This window comes from Prenolepis imparis, unplaced genomic scaffold, assembly GCF_030444845.1.
Source record: "Prenolepis imparis isolate NDT839.2.m4 unplaced genomic scaffold, iyPreImpa1.0 SCAF_11, whole genome shotgun sequence".
Taxonomy (NCBI): domain Eukaryota; kingdom Metazoa; phylum Arthropoda; class Insecta; order Hymenoptera; family Formicidae; genus Prenolepis; species Prenolepis imparis.
The window spans coordinates 6,097,024-6,115,711 of NW_028141169.1; the positions used below are offsets into that span (position 1 = coordinate 6,097,024).

An 18,688-nucleotide genomic window follows, 5' to 3' on the forward strand; every position below is an offset into this window, starting at 1 on the left:
CTTTCAACGGCGATCGTTTAAGCGCCCGCGCAGTGGAATAAGTGGCGTGCGGGCGTTTCTGTATTTAAAGTAGCGGCCCGTTAGCGTCGTTGTAACGCGTTAATTCGTCCCGGTGATTATGGATCCATTAGCGTGGCAGCCAACAAATAGCACGGTACAATCCAATAACCGTCGCGGCCCATAATAAAAGGGGAGGAACAGGTTTAGGCGTCAGTCGGGGGTAGTTTAGTCGGTGGCGCATATAGTCGCGTGTACGTACACGCGTACATACACACGTACGCATCTGTGTATACGAGAGCATTCACACGGATACACGCGCGTGTTCACGGGATCCGCAAGGGTGGCTCGACTCACCCTCCTCCCCCTTCATCACCCTCCCCCAACGAAGGACGCACATCGCAGATAGCGATCGTTGCGTTCATTGTCGCATCATCGTAATATCCTGCTGCTATAGGGGGGAGATTGGACGGACAAAGGGGTACCATCGTCGCCTGTGGACGAAGAAACCCCCGCGAGCACCCTGGAGTTCCCCGCCAATGTCGACGCAAAACCGAACGGGGTGGACGACGAAAAAGGGTGGGATAAAAGCCTTCAGCGTCATTTCTAAATAGCGACGTCAACGATGTCTTGATCATCAGTCCGAGATGTATGTCAACGAGACACGGGGTGCAGTCACGGATATCTTGCTGTCAACATCTTTTAATATTATATATAGTATTAAAATAAGCGTTCTCTTTTGCTAGGAATAGTGTGAGAATAAATCTGAAATAATGACTATAATCGAAGAGCCAGTTTTTTCTTCGTTTCAAAAATAAAATCTAAAGTTGAACTTAAATCGATTTTAATATTTAATGCGTATGTTTTTTTCGAAATCTTGATTATTATGTAATCTCGCAAATTACAATAAAACATATATAATAATAATTATTATATTTAGTATTGTAATATGTAGTTAAAACTTACACCGTATAGGTTTCTATTACATTGTAATAATGTATAGCTAATAATAGCTTCGATTATATTTTAATATTATCGATTTATACATGTATAGATTCACAATTTTTCGACGATTTTACTGAAAACCATTACCAAAAAAATGTAACAATTTAATCGCCACAGTGATATTACCTACAGAATTTTAAAAGATCGATTTTTACTCGGTTATAAATTCATTGCGCACTTTTTTTCAAATGACTCAAAGGATTGTGCGCTATATTAAAATTTGAAATCGCTCGACATTCGGACCGAATATCGGTTTCAAGCGATCGATACAGCGAAATCGACGATCGGAAATTTTAACGAATAAGTTTCAGATTTTTTAAATTCATATTCTGAATCTATAAAATCAAAATGTAAAAAGATATGTAACTCCGTCATTTCGTTGGATAAAAATTTTCTCCATTTTCTCCATTGAATTTGAATCGTATCTTTCTATATAAATACTTCAACAGATAGTTGCTTAATGTCATTTTTCTTCAAATTATATTGATGTATGCATCAATTGTGCTCACAAGATACTATAATCAACAACGAGAACAACGGAATCAATTTTCTTTTTTCAAAAAATATGTAAGGATGTGTATGTACATACGTGTCTCTCACGCTTACGTAAAAAAAAAGTTATATGTCCGAAATATTTTATCCGCAATATTTAAATGTTTCCTACGGGGACAGAAAAAAATGTAAAACTAATTTCGACAATTTCCTCGTTGATGCGGGAAGACTCGCATCGTTTGACTGGCCCACCACACGAATGAGAGCTCACCATGAACTCGTTTGAAGGCGAGGTTCGTTTGAAAGCAGAATATGGTACTGGGAGACGATCGAGGGAGTTCGGTCAACATTTGAGCACGGTAAACAGCACCCACTTATCAATACCCCTTCACCCTCCTCACTCTCTCTTTCTCTCTCTGTCTCTCCGTCGATCAGCTTCCGGATTGCGCATAGGTCCTTCAAGTAGTCCCCTGACACACATTGATCTTAGGTACGGTCGTCTTACGGACGTCCCCTCTACGGGGAATACCTTGGCCCGAGGCATCTTCGGTATATTGCGTGCGCCATAAATGTACGCGTGTCATCGCCGCGAGCGGTAAGGTTCGTTAGCGTACAATGATGGGTACGATGGTATTATCTCGATCGAACGCGATGGATCCTTTGTGCCGCGCGTTCAGGAGAGAATCGATCGGACTAATCCGCCCTTTTCGCTCGACAAAGCGCGACCGTGCGAACAAGCGTTCAAACGCGGAGCAAGGTGGCTAAGTGCGTTGCATCTAGCAGCATCGCACGAAGGGAACGCACATTTTCGTTGACTGTAATATACAGAGACTGTCGCGGTACAACACACATCAGTTTCGATACCTATATATAAAAATTAAAATATCTTTAATTCGCGCGATCGCCAGAGGTCTCGAAAGAAAAAAAGGAAAGAAGGAAAACTTTCTATGACCGAACTCGAGCATTCGAGCAGCGTAGCTGCTCTCTGTATGCGAACGGAATTAATATACTAGCTAGATGCATTCCTGGCCTGAGGTCAGCATGCGACCGGTTATGCATCGAGCAGCCGTACGCGAGCTTTCACTTTCGTCGAGCGTAGATCGGGCAATGCGGTCGACCAGAAATGGCCAAACCTCCGATATCACGTTCGATCACGAGGGAACATCCCAGAGAGCGAGAGATGCCCTTACCAGATGATTCCCTGCGTTGCGGATCTTTTCCACATCTCGTAAAAGAGAAAGTGACGGAGAATGGCGCGGAAGAGACTCTCGGTGACTTAGGACGTTAACGAGACTAACCGGATTCATCGCGCGGCGGCGGCGGCGACGACGACGACGAGGACGACGACGACGATGGCTGCAAGGGACGTGGGTGGCGAGGGAAACGGCGGGGAAATGTCGAAGAAAGGAGAGTACCGGGCGACGGCACTGATTTTAATCAAGATATGGCCTGGCAGCAGCCAACGGCGGATCAAGCGAGCCGGGGCTTATCGATTTTCTAAGTGCTCCCGACCGACAGAGCCGTCCTCCTCGTCGACATCGGTGTGAATTTGAAAGTATCGGAAAGAAAAATTTTTACACGCGAGCACACGACCGCGTTTTATTATCCGTTCGATCGACAACTATCTCTATTTGTTTGGCCTTTTTAAAGTATCTCTAGTGTTTCCTTTAATGTATTATATCCGCAAATGACGGAATATTTATCGCGGAATATATATTCAATGGATCTAGGATCCCTTTAAAAAGAAATGTTACGCATGCATAAATGCATAAGAAAATTTTTAACTAATAAATTGCAGAATTAAAAACAATTTTTTTACTTAAAAACTATATGTGTTCTCTGCTCAATGGCATTTACATTTCTACGTCAAATCTACTTGAGATTGTATGATTTACATTTTACTATCAAGCATAGCTATTTCTCCTTTGTTTACATTGTTTCGTAAAATCAATCTTTATTTTTCTATGCAAGTAGTTTCCTATATATATTTGAAAGATTTAAATTTATTCACGAATAAGTAGCACATAAAACATCACAGAAAGAAGTTTGCTGTAAAATGTCGAATGATTTTTATAATTTCAAACTCATTAAAAAAATAATAATAACCTGCCTAATAAATACAAATTTAATGCATAATCAAAATAAATTTTTTTTGACAATTTATTATTTTATATATCCAAAAGCAAAGAAAGAGCGGATTAATAATTTTATATTTACTTAAATATATATACACATCGAATTATTAACTATTGTTAACTCTAGCGCAATTAAGAAGGAAAGCATTGTCGGAAATATTAGCTATCGATCGATGTCTTTTTCATGATAGTTTATCGAAATCGCTCGAAAGTAATGCTGCCCTGACCTATTTGCAATTTTCGATAAAGATGTCGGATTGGCCTTCAGTTTCTGCAGTATACAAATAAGGAAAGTTTATTCGAACATTAATACATGTCTCAACTCCAAAGCGCTTTAGTAGAGCAATTGGTACGTCCTCGAATACACCTACGTAATTCCTGGACGTAATTCAAGCAGTTTGCAGAACAAATCCTCTTGATACTTTCATAAAATGGTGCCGAGTACAAAATCATTATAAAATCATTATTATATGTAATTATGTGTGTAACTAACTCATTTTTATATGTACTAGATATGTTGTTTAAGCTTATTTTTGTGTCATTATCGCAAAAGTCAAATAAACATAATAATATCTCATATTTATATTTATATTTTATTATTGAAACATAAAAATAATTCTCGCATGTATCAATTTCTTATACTCTCTATCATATATTTTTCTTTTATATTTATAAATAAAAAAGAACTCATCTATGTAATAACCAAATTAATAATTGCAAGAGTTAAAAAATGCAATTATGTAGCTAGGCTCAACGATTTAACATTACAACGATTACTCCACAACGATTTTATAGATTGATTTATTAGATGAATAATGTATTTATTGTTATTTATATAAAACTTGAACATTAGCAACGTATTTTCACACGCACAGACTTTTCAAAATTTATATGATTACATTAATTATATTAGTGGCATTAACTCATTTCTATATATTTACAATGAAAATTTGGATAATAATCGAAATATTCATTTGCAGTTATATAAAGCCATTAATTTATTTTATCTTTATTTATTAAAATTATTCGTTTTGTTAAAATATATTCATGATATAATCTCTCTTATCTGAGTTAGTATTAATTTTAAAGAAATAATTAAACAACGATAACTTCTATCCATTTCTCGTAAATGTCAGTTGAATAAAGATTGACAAAATCCGAAAGAGGAATGCACCCTAAACAAGAGACGCATCGTCGCTGATAATTATCGCAGACGAGGTAATCTCTTAATCGAACGTGCGAGTCGACAGCTTCTATCTTATAAGAAGAGAGAAAGACTATATTTTTTGTCGTTTGCCCGTTAAGAGATTAAAGCCAAGGACTTTGCCCGCTTCGTTTTAGGGCCATTATACCCTCTCGATGGGGGGAAAAAGGAGGGGAGAGACATAGGAACACAGAGGAGAAAAGAGACGAAGAGAAGGACAGAGTGAAAGGCATAGAAAGAGACAGAGTGAGCGCTGAGCTTGCAGAAAGGGTGCCTGGTGATGCGTACCGTAGCTACCTCGCCAAATGCATTAAGACCACCGCGTCCCGTCATCCCTCGCAATATCGAACTGACTGAACTGTACAACTCGTTGCGAGAGCGCGCGGCCTCGAATACGCTACATTCTCTCGCACTTCGATGGGTGTGAGAGACGGGAAGGTCTCCGCGTTCTTGGATGGCCGCATTCGCCATCCGATATAAACACTCGCAAGACTCTGGAGTGCTGGAAACATCACGCGCGAAAATCCCTCCCGGTCTCGTGGTCGGTCGGTCGGTTAACATCCGGCCCAAATAGCTACGAGAGGAGCTCCCGGGAGGGTAAGTAAAAGGGAGAAATGAAATCTCGAGGAAATAGAAGGCGTGCCACGAGAACGGAGCCGGTGGCTTAAGTCGTGCCATCAAGCGCTGTTTCCGATATGCTGAAATAAAAATGTCGGCTTAAGACGCCCGCGTCACCGTGCGGCTTAAAAATTTATTCCACGTTTTATTTTTCCAATTGACAAAAGTGGAGTTACGTTTCCTTTCTTCTTCCATTCACGTAATGTACAGAGTATTGAAAAACTAATGACGCGAATAAAGATTCGATAGAAAGGAAAATTTTAAACCGATTAAAATAATATCAAAATAATGCCCATCTTTTCTCTAAATAATCATTTTCTGTAAATAAAAATTTTCATTATATCTTTCTCATTCATTCTAAAAAATATTCACGCTCAAAATAAAATTTAATTAATTTATTAAATATTATATTATTATGTATATGACTTTATTCTCCGCAATATGTACTTATATATATACAGAAATTATGACGAATCTATAAATTGTATATTGTGTGATTGCAACAATTTATTTTAATTTAAATTACTTCCCGTTTCCTAAATTCATGTTATTATTTACCAAATGTAATAAATTATTCCGATGTAACAAATATTGAATTCCATATAGCACGGTCAAATTGTATTCGATAATTGCTTATATCTCCTCGGTTGACGTATATGTTACGACATACATACATACTCCGAACGAGAAAGTTCACGATGAAAATCACGCTCGAAAATCGATGCAACCAAATACCGTGATATCGATAACACATACCGATACGCAAACCGTATAGGCGAAGAAAGCGATATTACGCAGTTCCGTCTCTCTCCGATTCGTGTTTGATTGTGAGTTTCACCGCGATATGAATGTCTACGCGCGCACACGCACTCGAGAGACACGCAGATGCGGGTGCTGTCGCATAATATCGATTGAACGGCGTATTTACGTGTCCCGTTAGAAGCAGGTTCACGTAACATAGCAGCGCTCCGTGGGAACCGAAATCACCGGAGGGTTGTCGGGGGGTGAGATCGGAGATGGCTGGCTGGTCGCCCCTGACGAAGCGCCCGTCGTCGCGTCGATGAGGAAACGGAGGAAGAAGAAGAGAGGGATGGCGCGACTCTGAACGATAATGATATCGCGTCGGAGCATTTGTCATGCACCCGCGTACAACGCATTACGCACGCCGACAGCGTGGCGTGTGAGCGTGTCCCGGAAGTCACCAGGTCGCGCCCGATTGATTAATGGCTGACCCACTATAAGAGCAATACTACTTTTATCTCCTGAAACTCGGTCGCAACGACAATTAACATTATATGTTGATTCAACCCAATTTTGTCTTTCGATCTTGTATTACAGATATAAGATTGAGTTTACATATAAATTAATTAAATTAAAGCTTGCAAAACTTTGCGTTATGCGAGAAACAGAATGTCATTTAAAAAAAAATATTTATATTTCAGCATTTATTATTATTTAGTAAACAGAAATTATTATGCCCGATTGATTAATGGCTGACCCACTATAAGAGCAATACTACTTTTATCTCCTGAAACTCGGTCGCAACGACAATTAACATTATATGTTGATTCAACCCAATTTTGTCTTTCGATCTTGTATTACAGATATAAGATTGAGTTTACATATAAATTAATTAAATTAAAGCTTGCAAAACTTTGCGTTATGCGAGAAACAGAATGTCAACTTTAAAAAAAAGAAATATTTACATTTTAGCATTTATTATTATTTAGTAAACGGAAATTATTATGTCCGATTGATTAATGGCTGACCCACTATAAGAGCAATACTACTTTTATCTCCTGAAACTCGGTCGCAACGACAATTAACATTATGTTGATTCAACCCAATTTTGTCTTTCGATCTTATATTACAGATATAAGATTGAGTTTACATATAAATTAATTAAATTGAAGCTTGCAAAAGTTCGCGTTATACGAGAAACATCATGTCATTTTTTAAAAATAGAAATATTTATATTTGAGCATTTATTATTATTTAGTAAACGGAAATTATTATGTCCGATTGATTAATGGCTGACCCACTATAAGAGCAATACTACTTTTATCTCCTGAAACTCGGTCGCAACGACAATTAACATTATGTTGATTCAACCCAATTTTGTCTTTCGATCTTATATTACAGATATAAGATTGAGTTTACATATAGATTAATTAAATTATAGCAAAACACTTCGCGTTACACGAGAAACATCATGTCATCTTTAAAAAAAAAGAAATATTTATATTTTAGCATTTATGTATTATTATTTAGTAAACGGAAATTATTAATAACTAAGATTAAAACTGCTCATTTTTCTATAAAGATAAAAAGTATTTTTTTTATAATATCTTTTTGCCATTTCATAAAAAACAAAATTATATTTTAATATGAAATTTTTTTAAGTTTTAAAATTACAAATACAAAAAGGATTTATTAATGATAATAAAGATCATATTTCTTATTTTACATCGAGAGAATATAATTTCGACTAAAATAAATTAGAACTTTTTTCTGGTTTGTGATATTTTTAGTTACGTAATAAGCAGCTATTTGTGGAAAGCAAACAGGAAAGACGGCTGGTCGATAATGATGTCGTGACGAAGCATGTGTCTCCCGCCCATCTAATAACGCATTATGCACCCTGAGGACGCGCAAATGGCACTTGCCTGCGGTACAATCGGCGAGGGAAAGTCAATTCGAACGTTGCTAACTTGTTGCTGCAAGTTAGCGACACAAGCCAAATAATTTCGGCAATTGATAATCGCCGGCCAAATAATTAATCAATTGACAGTTTGCTCGATAAAGTAAATTTTAACCATCATCGATTATTATTGGTGTACAAAGATGTATAACAAGCGATAAGAAAATCACGAAACACAATCATTTCCATTACAAAAAAAAATTAACTGTATACATGCTTGGAGTTTTAATTGTATATAATTTTTATAAAATTCCTAGAATTAAAAAAATATAAGCGTATAATAAATTACAACAGGATTTTTATAAAAAGAGATAGTAATATAATTGTTTTCATAACTATGTTCTTAATATTCTTTATATGTAAATAAGTCTCGCAAACTTTTTCTATAAACGAGGTGACTTCTATATAGTCATTCCGTTCTCGCGCGTTATCCCAAATCCCCATTCTGCATTCTTGTCGTTATATCTCAAGCGAATGCCAACCTATATCGGTATCCGTAGGAATTCGAATCGCGTATCAACAACGACGACCGTCGAGTGTTGCGAGCATGGAAAGTGGAAATAGAGAGAACATAGAGAATTCGTAAACGTTCGCAACGAAAAAGAAAGCATGTTGTTTTTAAGTTCATTATCATTATACATACATTTCCATTTATTTCTCAAATCTCAATTTTTTTAGAATCATTTCTATTACGATATAAATTTCGATAAAATAAATTGCATGAAAAGACTATATTTTCACTGCGATAATGTAGAATGAAAATGTGAAAGGACACAATCTCTCGTGGACTTTTTTCAGGCAATACGATCCATTAGTTAAATTGTTTCTCTCAACATATTCTTTTCCGACTTTCACCTTCGCGAGTTTGCTTTGTTCGTTTTAATAACGGGTGAATGCGACACAATTGCTAGGGTATATCTCTGTATAAAGGAAAAAAATCGATAGAAAGGAACAAAAAAAAGCGCCAGAGGAGAAATCACATTGAAAGATATTCATCCAAGATCGTTCACCCACCGGCACATTGCACAGATGTCAATGTAATCGATTAATTTGCATTCCAAGCAAAAAACACGTCGAAAAAATTTAAGAAGCAGATATGTCGAGATCGAAAATCAGAGATTTACATAAAGTCGATGGATGCTTTTAAAGAACTACTTGCGATCCGAATTGTGTTTATTTGGAGAAAGTGTACTACATGTCAAATATACTTGACATATAATAAAAGAGATCAGAAAATCGACAAATATTAAAGGCTGGTAGCAAATGTGCTAAATAATATTTTTTGAATATCTCTTCTTTTTGCAACATATTATATGCAACGTATAGACAAGTAAAAAGATTAATCTCAATGCTTTTCCTCTTAAGATGGAAAGGATGAGAAGAATATATATTCTCCAGCAAAAATAATTTTCAGGAAAATAGTATAAATACAAATTTTAATTTAACTGTGCAATTATGATTATAACTGACAAACGTACTATATCTTATTTCACATGTGCCTTCGAGGATGAATTTCATTTTATTAAAAAATAAGCCTTCGAATAAATGATAAATTTTTACAGAAACAAAGTAAAATTAACATGCGATCTTATATAAAAAAAATAGGTTTTTAATGGTAGATAAGTGACTAAAATTCAGATTAACAAGACGATATATAAATTAGCAGACTTCGAACTCATATAAGCAAATTTCACGTACAAACAAAGCGATGATTAAGAATAGAAGTAGATAAGGATAAAACTGCAAGGCCACGCTTCTTCAAATTATCTGACTTTCGTTCGAAAAAAAAAAAACTTACGAATCCTACACGTCGCGAGATCATTAAAGAGATACAATCGGCGAATATGTCTTCGCGATTATGGAAATCCGGTATAAGGAAAGGATCGCAAATTTCGCGATTTGCTCGAGATCTAAGCTGGATAAAAAAACGATGCAATTTCTGTAATGCGGTTCACAGATGGTAAATTACGACAGATTGTAACGATTAATGGCGGAAATAAACGATCGAAGGAAGGCTTTCAATTGTCTCTCTCGTTTCCTCCCTCCCCCTTTCTCTCTTTCTCTCTCTCTCTCTCGCTCGAATCGGGCGTTTACATCGATTAAGCACGGGCCGCAGAATTTGGGGATGGCCGACGCCGTATGCTCATCACTTCCAACGTCCACATAAACGCCACGCTGGGAGTCGCACATCTGGCAATCGAGCAACAAGTACACGCATTAAATGTATCCCGCTTACCGACTTCAATTATATAGAGTGCATCCCGTCGTGCATGTGGGGTACATATCGCGAAGAAACTTTTGCAATTTTTATATCAATAGATACGAACTTTTGAAACACACCAAGATCGTCATCCCGTGAAATTCAGAAAAAAAACAGAAATATTTTACATTCAAATATAAAATTTGCTTCTTACTTTAAATCGCAAAATATGTGGAGTGTAAGCAGAAATAAGTCCGCTCTAAAATCATGCATTGCATTGTATTGATTCTGACTTATTAATACGAATAACTTGCATGCATTTCCCCTTTAAAGTAAAATTTATTAATAGATTTAATATCAAATTGTATTTTTCATGGATAGCATGTTTAAAGAGTTCATACTATAATCTCTGCTTATATATTAATATTAATGAGAATTTATTACATAATTCTTCACATACATTGTATAATTTCCGTAATTACTAGGGAAAAGAAAGATAATAATCTCTATTCGACTCTCTCACGCTTTTTAATAATTTATTTCTTGTGTCTTAAAAAAAAACGGTGACAGTTTCAACGCTTATCCAGATCATGGACATATAAGAATGACTTAAATTCCAGGGGACTACTTGACCATTGTAGTATGTTATAAATTCATTCTATTAGTGTCAAGGTGCGTAGTGAACGCAAGGTCGAAATCATAAGATGTACTCTATATGAGAATAGAAGGTAGTTGAATTAGTGACCTTATTGTGTGTTTCTGTATAGAAGTTCTGTTTTTGCTTTCTCATAGTAACGACAAAGGCATAATTACATCTTAATTGATCGTGCAAAAAATTACAGTACCGCATAATATATGAGTAATAATCTAACTTTACAAAAGAAAGAGAAAGCGTATAATGTCAAATGCCTTCTGAATTATTATTAAGAGGTTTGCAATCTCCATCATTTTTCCTATCACGAAGTTATTAACACAAAAAGATGTATTATCTTCTCATTTGTAATCATAAAACTGTGACAATAGCAACGTGCCTACAATTATCTATGTGCTTATCTTATACCATTCATATTAAAGACTAAACCCAGACATTACGTTGAAAGAGTAATCAGTATATAATTGCTTGTGATAATAAAAAAAATAATTTTGTAACGATAAATTAATGAAAACCTACGCGTAAAATGTCAAAATTGACATGTATCTATTATAAAAATGTATGAACTATTTTTTTAAAATCAACGCGCGTTCAATATCTCTCATGATATCAATACGTGTACATAATATATCGAAAGTAAAGTATTAATGTCAATAAATACCCAATAATATCCAAAGCGAGCTATCGATATTATCGACAAACACCATAAGCGTTTTTAGTTTGATACATGCTGTCTTTGTGCATCAATATTCCTTCAATTTTCCGCCTCGCCGTACGATTCGTTTTATTCGTAATTCGTAAAGAGAAAGCGAAAAAGAAACATTAGTGTCTCAGGAATCAATCGTTATACAATAATTTCTCGTAATGACATACCGCGACGCGTTATTTGCTGCTCTTCCTCTCTCTGTCTCTCTCTCTCACTTTCAATTCTCATTAGCCATAGTCAGTCGTAAAGCTCTTGTCGTAAAAAAAAAAAAAAAAAAACGTGAACGATTACGCTAATGTGTGCGTGTTTCACGTACGTACAAATCCTCTAGGTATTTAACACAGACACACATGTGTGCATCCATGGAGAGGTATCTGTGCGCTTGCGCAACCCTCGCCTTCACGTGTACCATTGCACGCATTACTACGAACGTGTACTACAAACGACTCCCACCGAACATTGTTGGACCGTAAGTTGAAGCTCGATAATCCCGCGAGACTGAAAAGTAACGAATAAAACAAATATGCACTTCGATTACTCGTATGTATATGTATACAATGAACGCTCGTAATTTCGTAAACGCGCTATTGTGCACGATGCAGAAGATACGTCCGCGCGAGAGACATTTTTATCAATGACATATCAATTTATAATAAGAATATTATTTATGGTACCAATAAACATTTGATAATTTTTTTTAACAACTTGGAGCTTATACGATAATGTATATAGTAAAGATTGCATCCAAACTTTTGTCGAAGTATCATAATTCTCATCTCTCATAATTTTTCCTACATATGCACTTTGCTTCAATATACTTAAATCATATTTAATTCAAATATATATTTCATACAGATTTAAATCAAATAAAAAAAATTGGATTATTCGAGTTTAAATTATAGACGTCGCGTATATTTGCTGAATTAAAAATTGTGATATTTATCAGAACATCATTTCCCGAGAGATATTGGTAATTTTTTGAAGTAAGTTTTTTGAGTAATCAAAACGCGATAGATAGTCTAAGGATTAAATAAATCAAAATCGCTGAAATCCCTGTCAATTTTACTTTTATCAAAGTCAGAATACTGATTCTTGATACCCGCGGTGCGCTCATCTCTCCACAGAAACGAACAAGCATCCCTTGAACGAGTATCCCCAGAAACATGAGCTCTAATGTGTCGATCTCTTGTGAAATACTGTCGGATTCGCAACTCCAACTCGCTGAGATTCAATTCGCTCCGCGATGCATCTCGCGTAACGCACCAACAAGTATCCCGTAATCTGTAAGAACGCGCGATCGGCTCGCTGACCCGAAAGTAATCCCCGGAAAAGAAGATAAAGAGAGGTAGAATGGGAAAGCGATGTGTATCTCTTCGTCCGCGTACGATGTACAACCGGGTACTCGTGGTATTATCCCACCCCCTTTCATCCCCGTCGAAAACATGCAAATATGTGTGTGTGTAGTATATGCCCGAGAGACCTTGCGGGTTATCCCGAACGGACGGATCGTATCTGCGCCACGAGGCTATTGTCCGATTCGAGATTCGTCAAGTGGCGACGATCGAACGGGCTCCGACCGGGTTTTATTGGAGGCTACACGCGCCCGATATGTGTGTTCGTTGTGTATATCGATTCGACGTTTAGGATCTGTCGTAGTGCTTCCTCTTAAGTGGACGCCGGCAATCGTCTCAGCGAGAATTTTTATCATAGAATATTCTTAACCCCCGGAAACAGTGCTTGCGCGCTGCGCTTAATTCGAAAATCGTCTCCTTGCACGACGATTTTACGAAGAGATTATCTCTGTATATAACTATCTCTCTTTTTCTTTATAATTATCATCATTCTACGTGTATTGTATACAGAAATTTTTTGATCCACACGAAAGCTCTCCTTAATGCATATTTTTTTAATAGAAACCAATAGTACATATTTATAAGTCATTAAAGATAAAATTCTTGCGAATCGAGCTTTAAAATTGTGAATTTTTATTATTGGATTAGTTGAAAAGATACTTACAGTTTAATATTAAAAAGTTTGAAAAGATGCTTTACATGTGAAAATATAAAAATAATATTACACAAATGTGTTATCTTTTTAGAATATTTCCAATAATAATATACGAGAGATTTTAGAATGGAAAAGCTTGAGTGTAATTACAAAGAAATTTCAACGAATTACATCTATTAAGTGGACACATTCCGTAAATAAAGATAAAATGAGATGCAGGAAAACGAAGAGGAAGAGACTCATAGAACTTGATTAGAAAGGGATCCTACCGCAGAGCATTCTCAAGATGTCTCTTAAATGTTATTTAGATTTAGTATGACATAAGTATTGCGATATTACATTATATTGGAAATTGTTTGTTTCGCGTAACATTAAACATTTAATGAAAAAATGACTATAATTTCTACAATGTGTTACATGCAAATTAGAATAAATGATATAATATTAAATTTAACAAAAGATCTCAACATTATAAATATTATCAATTTTAAATTATACCAAACTTAATTAATACAAAAAATTGGTTAATATAAAAATGTAATATCTTAAAATTTTTTGTTTCGAGTTTAAATTATTTATTCATTATTTTAATCAAATTATTATTTATTCAGCGAATGATGATTGTGTTTGTTTTTCAAAAAAGTATGTCATTATTTTTAATAGAGAACATCTGCATAAGTTTAAAAAATTAAGAGTTAAAAACTCGTGTTTCAGATTTTATTTCGTAACTTCTTACACGTTATAATTGATTGTTATATTCGAAGATTTCTTATTAATGATAAAAAGTTTATCTACACATTCCTCTTTATATTAAACATGAAATGGATATAAAATAATGTATAAAATGATAAACTCAACATTACTTTATATGACAGATAAAAAATTTTCAGAGAAAAGAGTAGGTATAAACTTTTTGAAATCGACTGAAAATAAATCGACAGTTCCCGTAAGGGGAGTAACAATACGATAACGCTGACTTATTCATGCTTTTGTGTGTCCGCTGTGAAATCGCTGAGATGGATTATCCAAACGATTTTGGTGGAACCCTTCACGATTGATCGGTGATGGCGAACTGGTTTGAAAGCGAGTTCGGTCGACGAGACCGACGTTTGGAGAGGAAACGAGCAAGGAGCCGAACGACGAGACGCGAAAGCGGCGACCCGGTATCGATAGAAAGGGACACGTGCAGGAGAAAGAGAGAAAGATAGTGAGACCAAGTGAAAGTCCCCCGGCAAAAACCAGGCCAGGGCTTCGTATCTTCGCGCGTATGTACATACACCGCGTTGATGGGACTATTATGCAATTACGCATTTGCACGGCTGTCTCTACTTGCGCTTCGCTTCGCCAGAACGAACGGCCGCGTCCCCGTTTCTCCTTTCGCGCGATTTATGCTCTAAATGGCTAAAAGTTTTCAAATTACGACCGCGATCGCGACGCGAAATGCTACCGGCACATTGTTTTTCTGATTAGCGAGAACCTTCGCGATCGAAACAAGGCCCTTCTTTTCATAACGTGCATTTTTTCGTCCCGTAATAATTCTTCAATGCATTCAGAGATCTGTGATAATATATTTTTAGGAAAAACAATCCGATATATACGTAAAAATCTAAAAATCTAAAAAATTTTGAGATTTTCTTCTTATGTGCAATATCAAAAACGGATGTAGAAAATGTGAGAAAGCATCATGTTCACATGTAGGAGAGACAAAATAAATATATATACTTTGCGCTCTTTGAAATCGAGAGAATAAATAGTATGTCGAAAGAATCTCGTTTCCCTTCGTCTTTTCTAGCTGACAATGTTCAAAGATCGTAAACCTAAAATACTTATGCTAACGGCAAGTTTTGAGATCTCTCAAATCGTATTTCGGGCATTTTGATATATATTTCGTGCATATAGATATGAATATAACATTGACGCGCGAATTATTTGACTCTCAGAAAGAAATGGGCTAAAATGATAAAAGAAATATATTATACCGAATCGTTTCGCGTATTTATTCCATTTTCATATTTTGTCATAATTTAAACTCTTTAATATTTCAATAGTTAAATGGCTTGGTTATGGAATAACGTATTCACGTAAGAACTCGACACACAGACGCGAAATTATTGCGTTATTCTTGGGAGGCCAAAAGGTCGGCAAACGTTCCGCGAAGGTATTTTCTCGCATCCGCCTGTACTGTGGAAACGGAAGGCCACGTAATTTATCGCTTTGTGTAATAATGAGACTCGAAATGCGAATATTACCGCAAAATAATGGGCGTGCTGTAATAACAATAACTCCAAGTAACTTGGACAACGCGATGTGCTGCACGCGAATTTCGTCGTCAGAAACTCCAACATATTTTAAATTGGCATAATATAAATACACACAATACCCACGACCTGAATAAATATATGTTAATCTTATAGTATGTAGAAGAGAGAAGCTCTCTCTTTCAATGCACAATCATAATACGTAATCACACACGTATCGCGAATATTTGTATATAAATGTTTTCTCTGAAATATTGTAGTATAATACTATCATACAATGTCGATTGACAAAATAGATAATAAATCCAGTTAAAATTTATAAATGAAATAAATCTCTTTCGAATAATGTCTGAATCTGTAAAACGTATCGCGCATTAGCAATTATGTGAAAGAAGTGTAAGTTTTCAAAAAATATTTCGCCAATAAAATTTAATTCATCTTGTTTTAATTGTAATTTTTATATTTTTAATAATACTGTGCTAAAGAGAGAGATCTGAAAATTGAAGACTCTCTCAAGAAAAAACTCGAAAACTCATATGTATAATCTTTACACTTATTATTTTGTGAATTTTAATTATCCAAGCTGATTATTCTAAAATTACTTGGAATAAAATCGATAAATTTAAATCATTGTATAGAAAAGTACGCAAAAAAGTCGACGTAATGCGCCATTGTGAGATCATTTCTCCAAACTGACATAACGTTGTATATTTATTTATTACGTTATGTTCGCAGTATGCTAGCTGACTGTTAATAATTGAAAGGACTTACCGAGCTGCAATGTGGCGAGGGCGAACAAAAGCAAACCGGAGATAACTCGCTGTGACTTCGCATCCATTTTTCGGTGGTTCCGGCCACTGCTGGGGTCGAGTCCTCTTCTTTTCCGTCACTGCTGCGAACGACGGCGATGATGGCACATGTAGACACACACGAAGCACACGCGCACACTTATATTCGATCTGCAATTCGATAAAAAGAACACTGTGAAGTCTCGCGCTGATCTTTCTCACAAACTGATCCCGTTAGTCACCTCGATGATTTTTAATTTTTAGTTATTACGATAGGTTGGGTATAAAATACTATTTGGGCTTAAATTATTCTCATATTCATTATCAATATCACGTAATCCGGAATTGGAAAAACCTCGATATATAAATCGAAGAATTTATCGCGCAATTTTCTTCCTCGAAATAATAATCTTAGAAATGGATTGGCGGAGAAAAAATCAACGAGTGACTGAATTATAACAATATAACATTGAAAAAAATATCTATTTAAAGAGGAACGCGCGTATTTCTATTATTAAATGAAAAATTGTCTTTTAAGACGCGAGTTCTAATGAATGTCGAATATGATATCTCGAATGACAATTCAATACCCACGAAGAGTGATCGACGAGAGACTGAACAAGCTTAATGATAACGATCCACCGGCTCAGAGTCGACTGACTGAAAATTCGACACTGATCGCGCGGCACACCTTTCTCGCGAGATCACACGACTCACGGACTATGTACGATCTATCGTTACTCGAAGATCATGCTTCTGAGGCACAAAAGCCATACGAGAGAACCTTATGATACAGAACTTTCTATTATGTAGATATAGTACATACGAGATACGAATGACCTCGAAAATCAGCACGTATCGACAATTATATAATTTGGAAATATGCATATCTTTGTCTTGTTATAAATTAGTTTAGTTTATGCCTTGAATATAGTACAGTGATACAGTGATTCGAATTTAATGTAAATTGTATAGAATCGGTTCTTTCTATATTTTGGATTATAATCTATTAACCGTTTTAAATCAGTGTATTTTCCAAATTTTGCTTTTTACATTATTAATCTCCAAATTAAAATTTTTATTTTCCAAATTTTGCTTTTTACATTATTAATCTATATCAATCATTCTGCAGCAAGAATAAATATACAAAAAAAGTACAAATTAACTGAAATCCTATAAAAGCTATAAGACTCGACTTGCAAATTAAAAGATATCTTTCTGAAATAATTATTATTTTTGATCATATATTCAACAAAATTTTATTTATTAAAATTCTTATTTGCTCCTCTTTAAATGTTTTATCAAATTTTAAAAATTGTGTCTATAGCTTATTTTTCTTATAGGTATATCAAGTTAACATTTAATATTTAAAACAAAAAGTATACGTAAAATATCTCTATAATCTTTATAAAATTGCTTAAAATATACGATATAAGAAAAATCAGTAAACGTTTATAAAATATTCTGAAGCGCTTTACGAGCATAGTGTTATCCATTGAAGCCATCCATGTATAACATATTTCGTAGCTACTATATGTTCCGGCAAACAAGAATTTATGTGTTAGTGTATCTAGCAAACAAGAACTCATGCTAAAATGTTTGGAAAGTCTCATTATCTAAATTTCCTTGTCTAGCATGATATACGTTGTTTACTAAAATTGTAGGAGAGAAAGTTAAGCAACAATGCAACAATTAAAATATCATCGAAATCGTCAAAACAAAATTTACACATACACTGTCTTCTGCATCACAATTCATTAAAAAATGAAATCTTAAAATTTCAAACAATGTAAAATTTACACAATTTTCAATATCTGAATTGAATAAAATTTTGAAACTTGATGTAAAAATTAAAAGTACAAAATTAATGTCGCGTTTTAAATATATTATATATCGAGGTCTCTTATTTTTCAAAACTTTTCTTT

General features: G+C 35.1%; 1 protein-coding gene across 10 annotated transcripts in view; it reads right to left on the reverse strand.

The window, feature by feature from the left end:
• LOC145942429 (protein Skeletor, isoforms B/C) overlaps positions 1-18,688 on the reverse strand; it is a 68,936-nt gene that overhangs the window by 32,014 nt on the left and 18,234 nt on the right. For 8 of the 10 annotated variants that reach the window (XM_083049135.1, XM_083049144.1, XM_083049141.1 and 5 more), the window contains exon 2: positions 16,747-16,934. In XM_083049135.1, the coding sequence (XP_082905261.1) occupies positions 16,747-16,813 (67 nt within the window). In that variant the 5' untranslated portion in view covers positions 16,814-16,934. Of the gene's footprint in view, positions 1-16,746; positions 16,935-17,353; positions 17,845-18,688 lie in introns of those variants that run through there. The other 2 variants (XM_083049140.1, XM_083049137.1) reach the window with 2 other exon arrangements.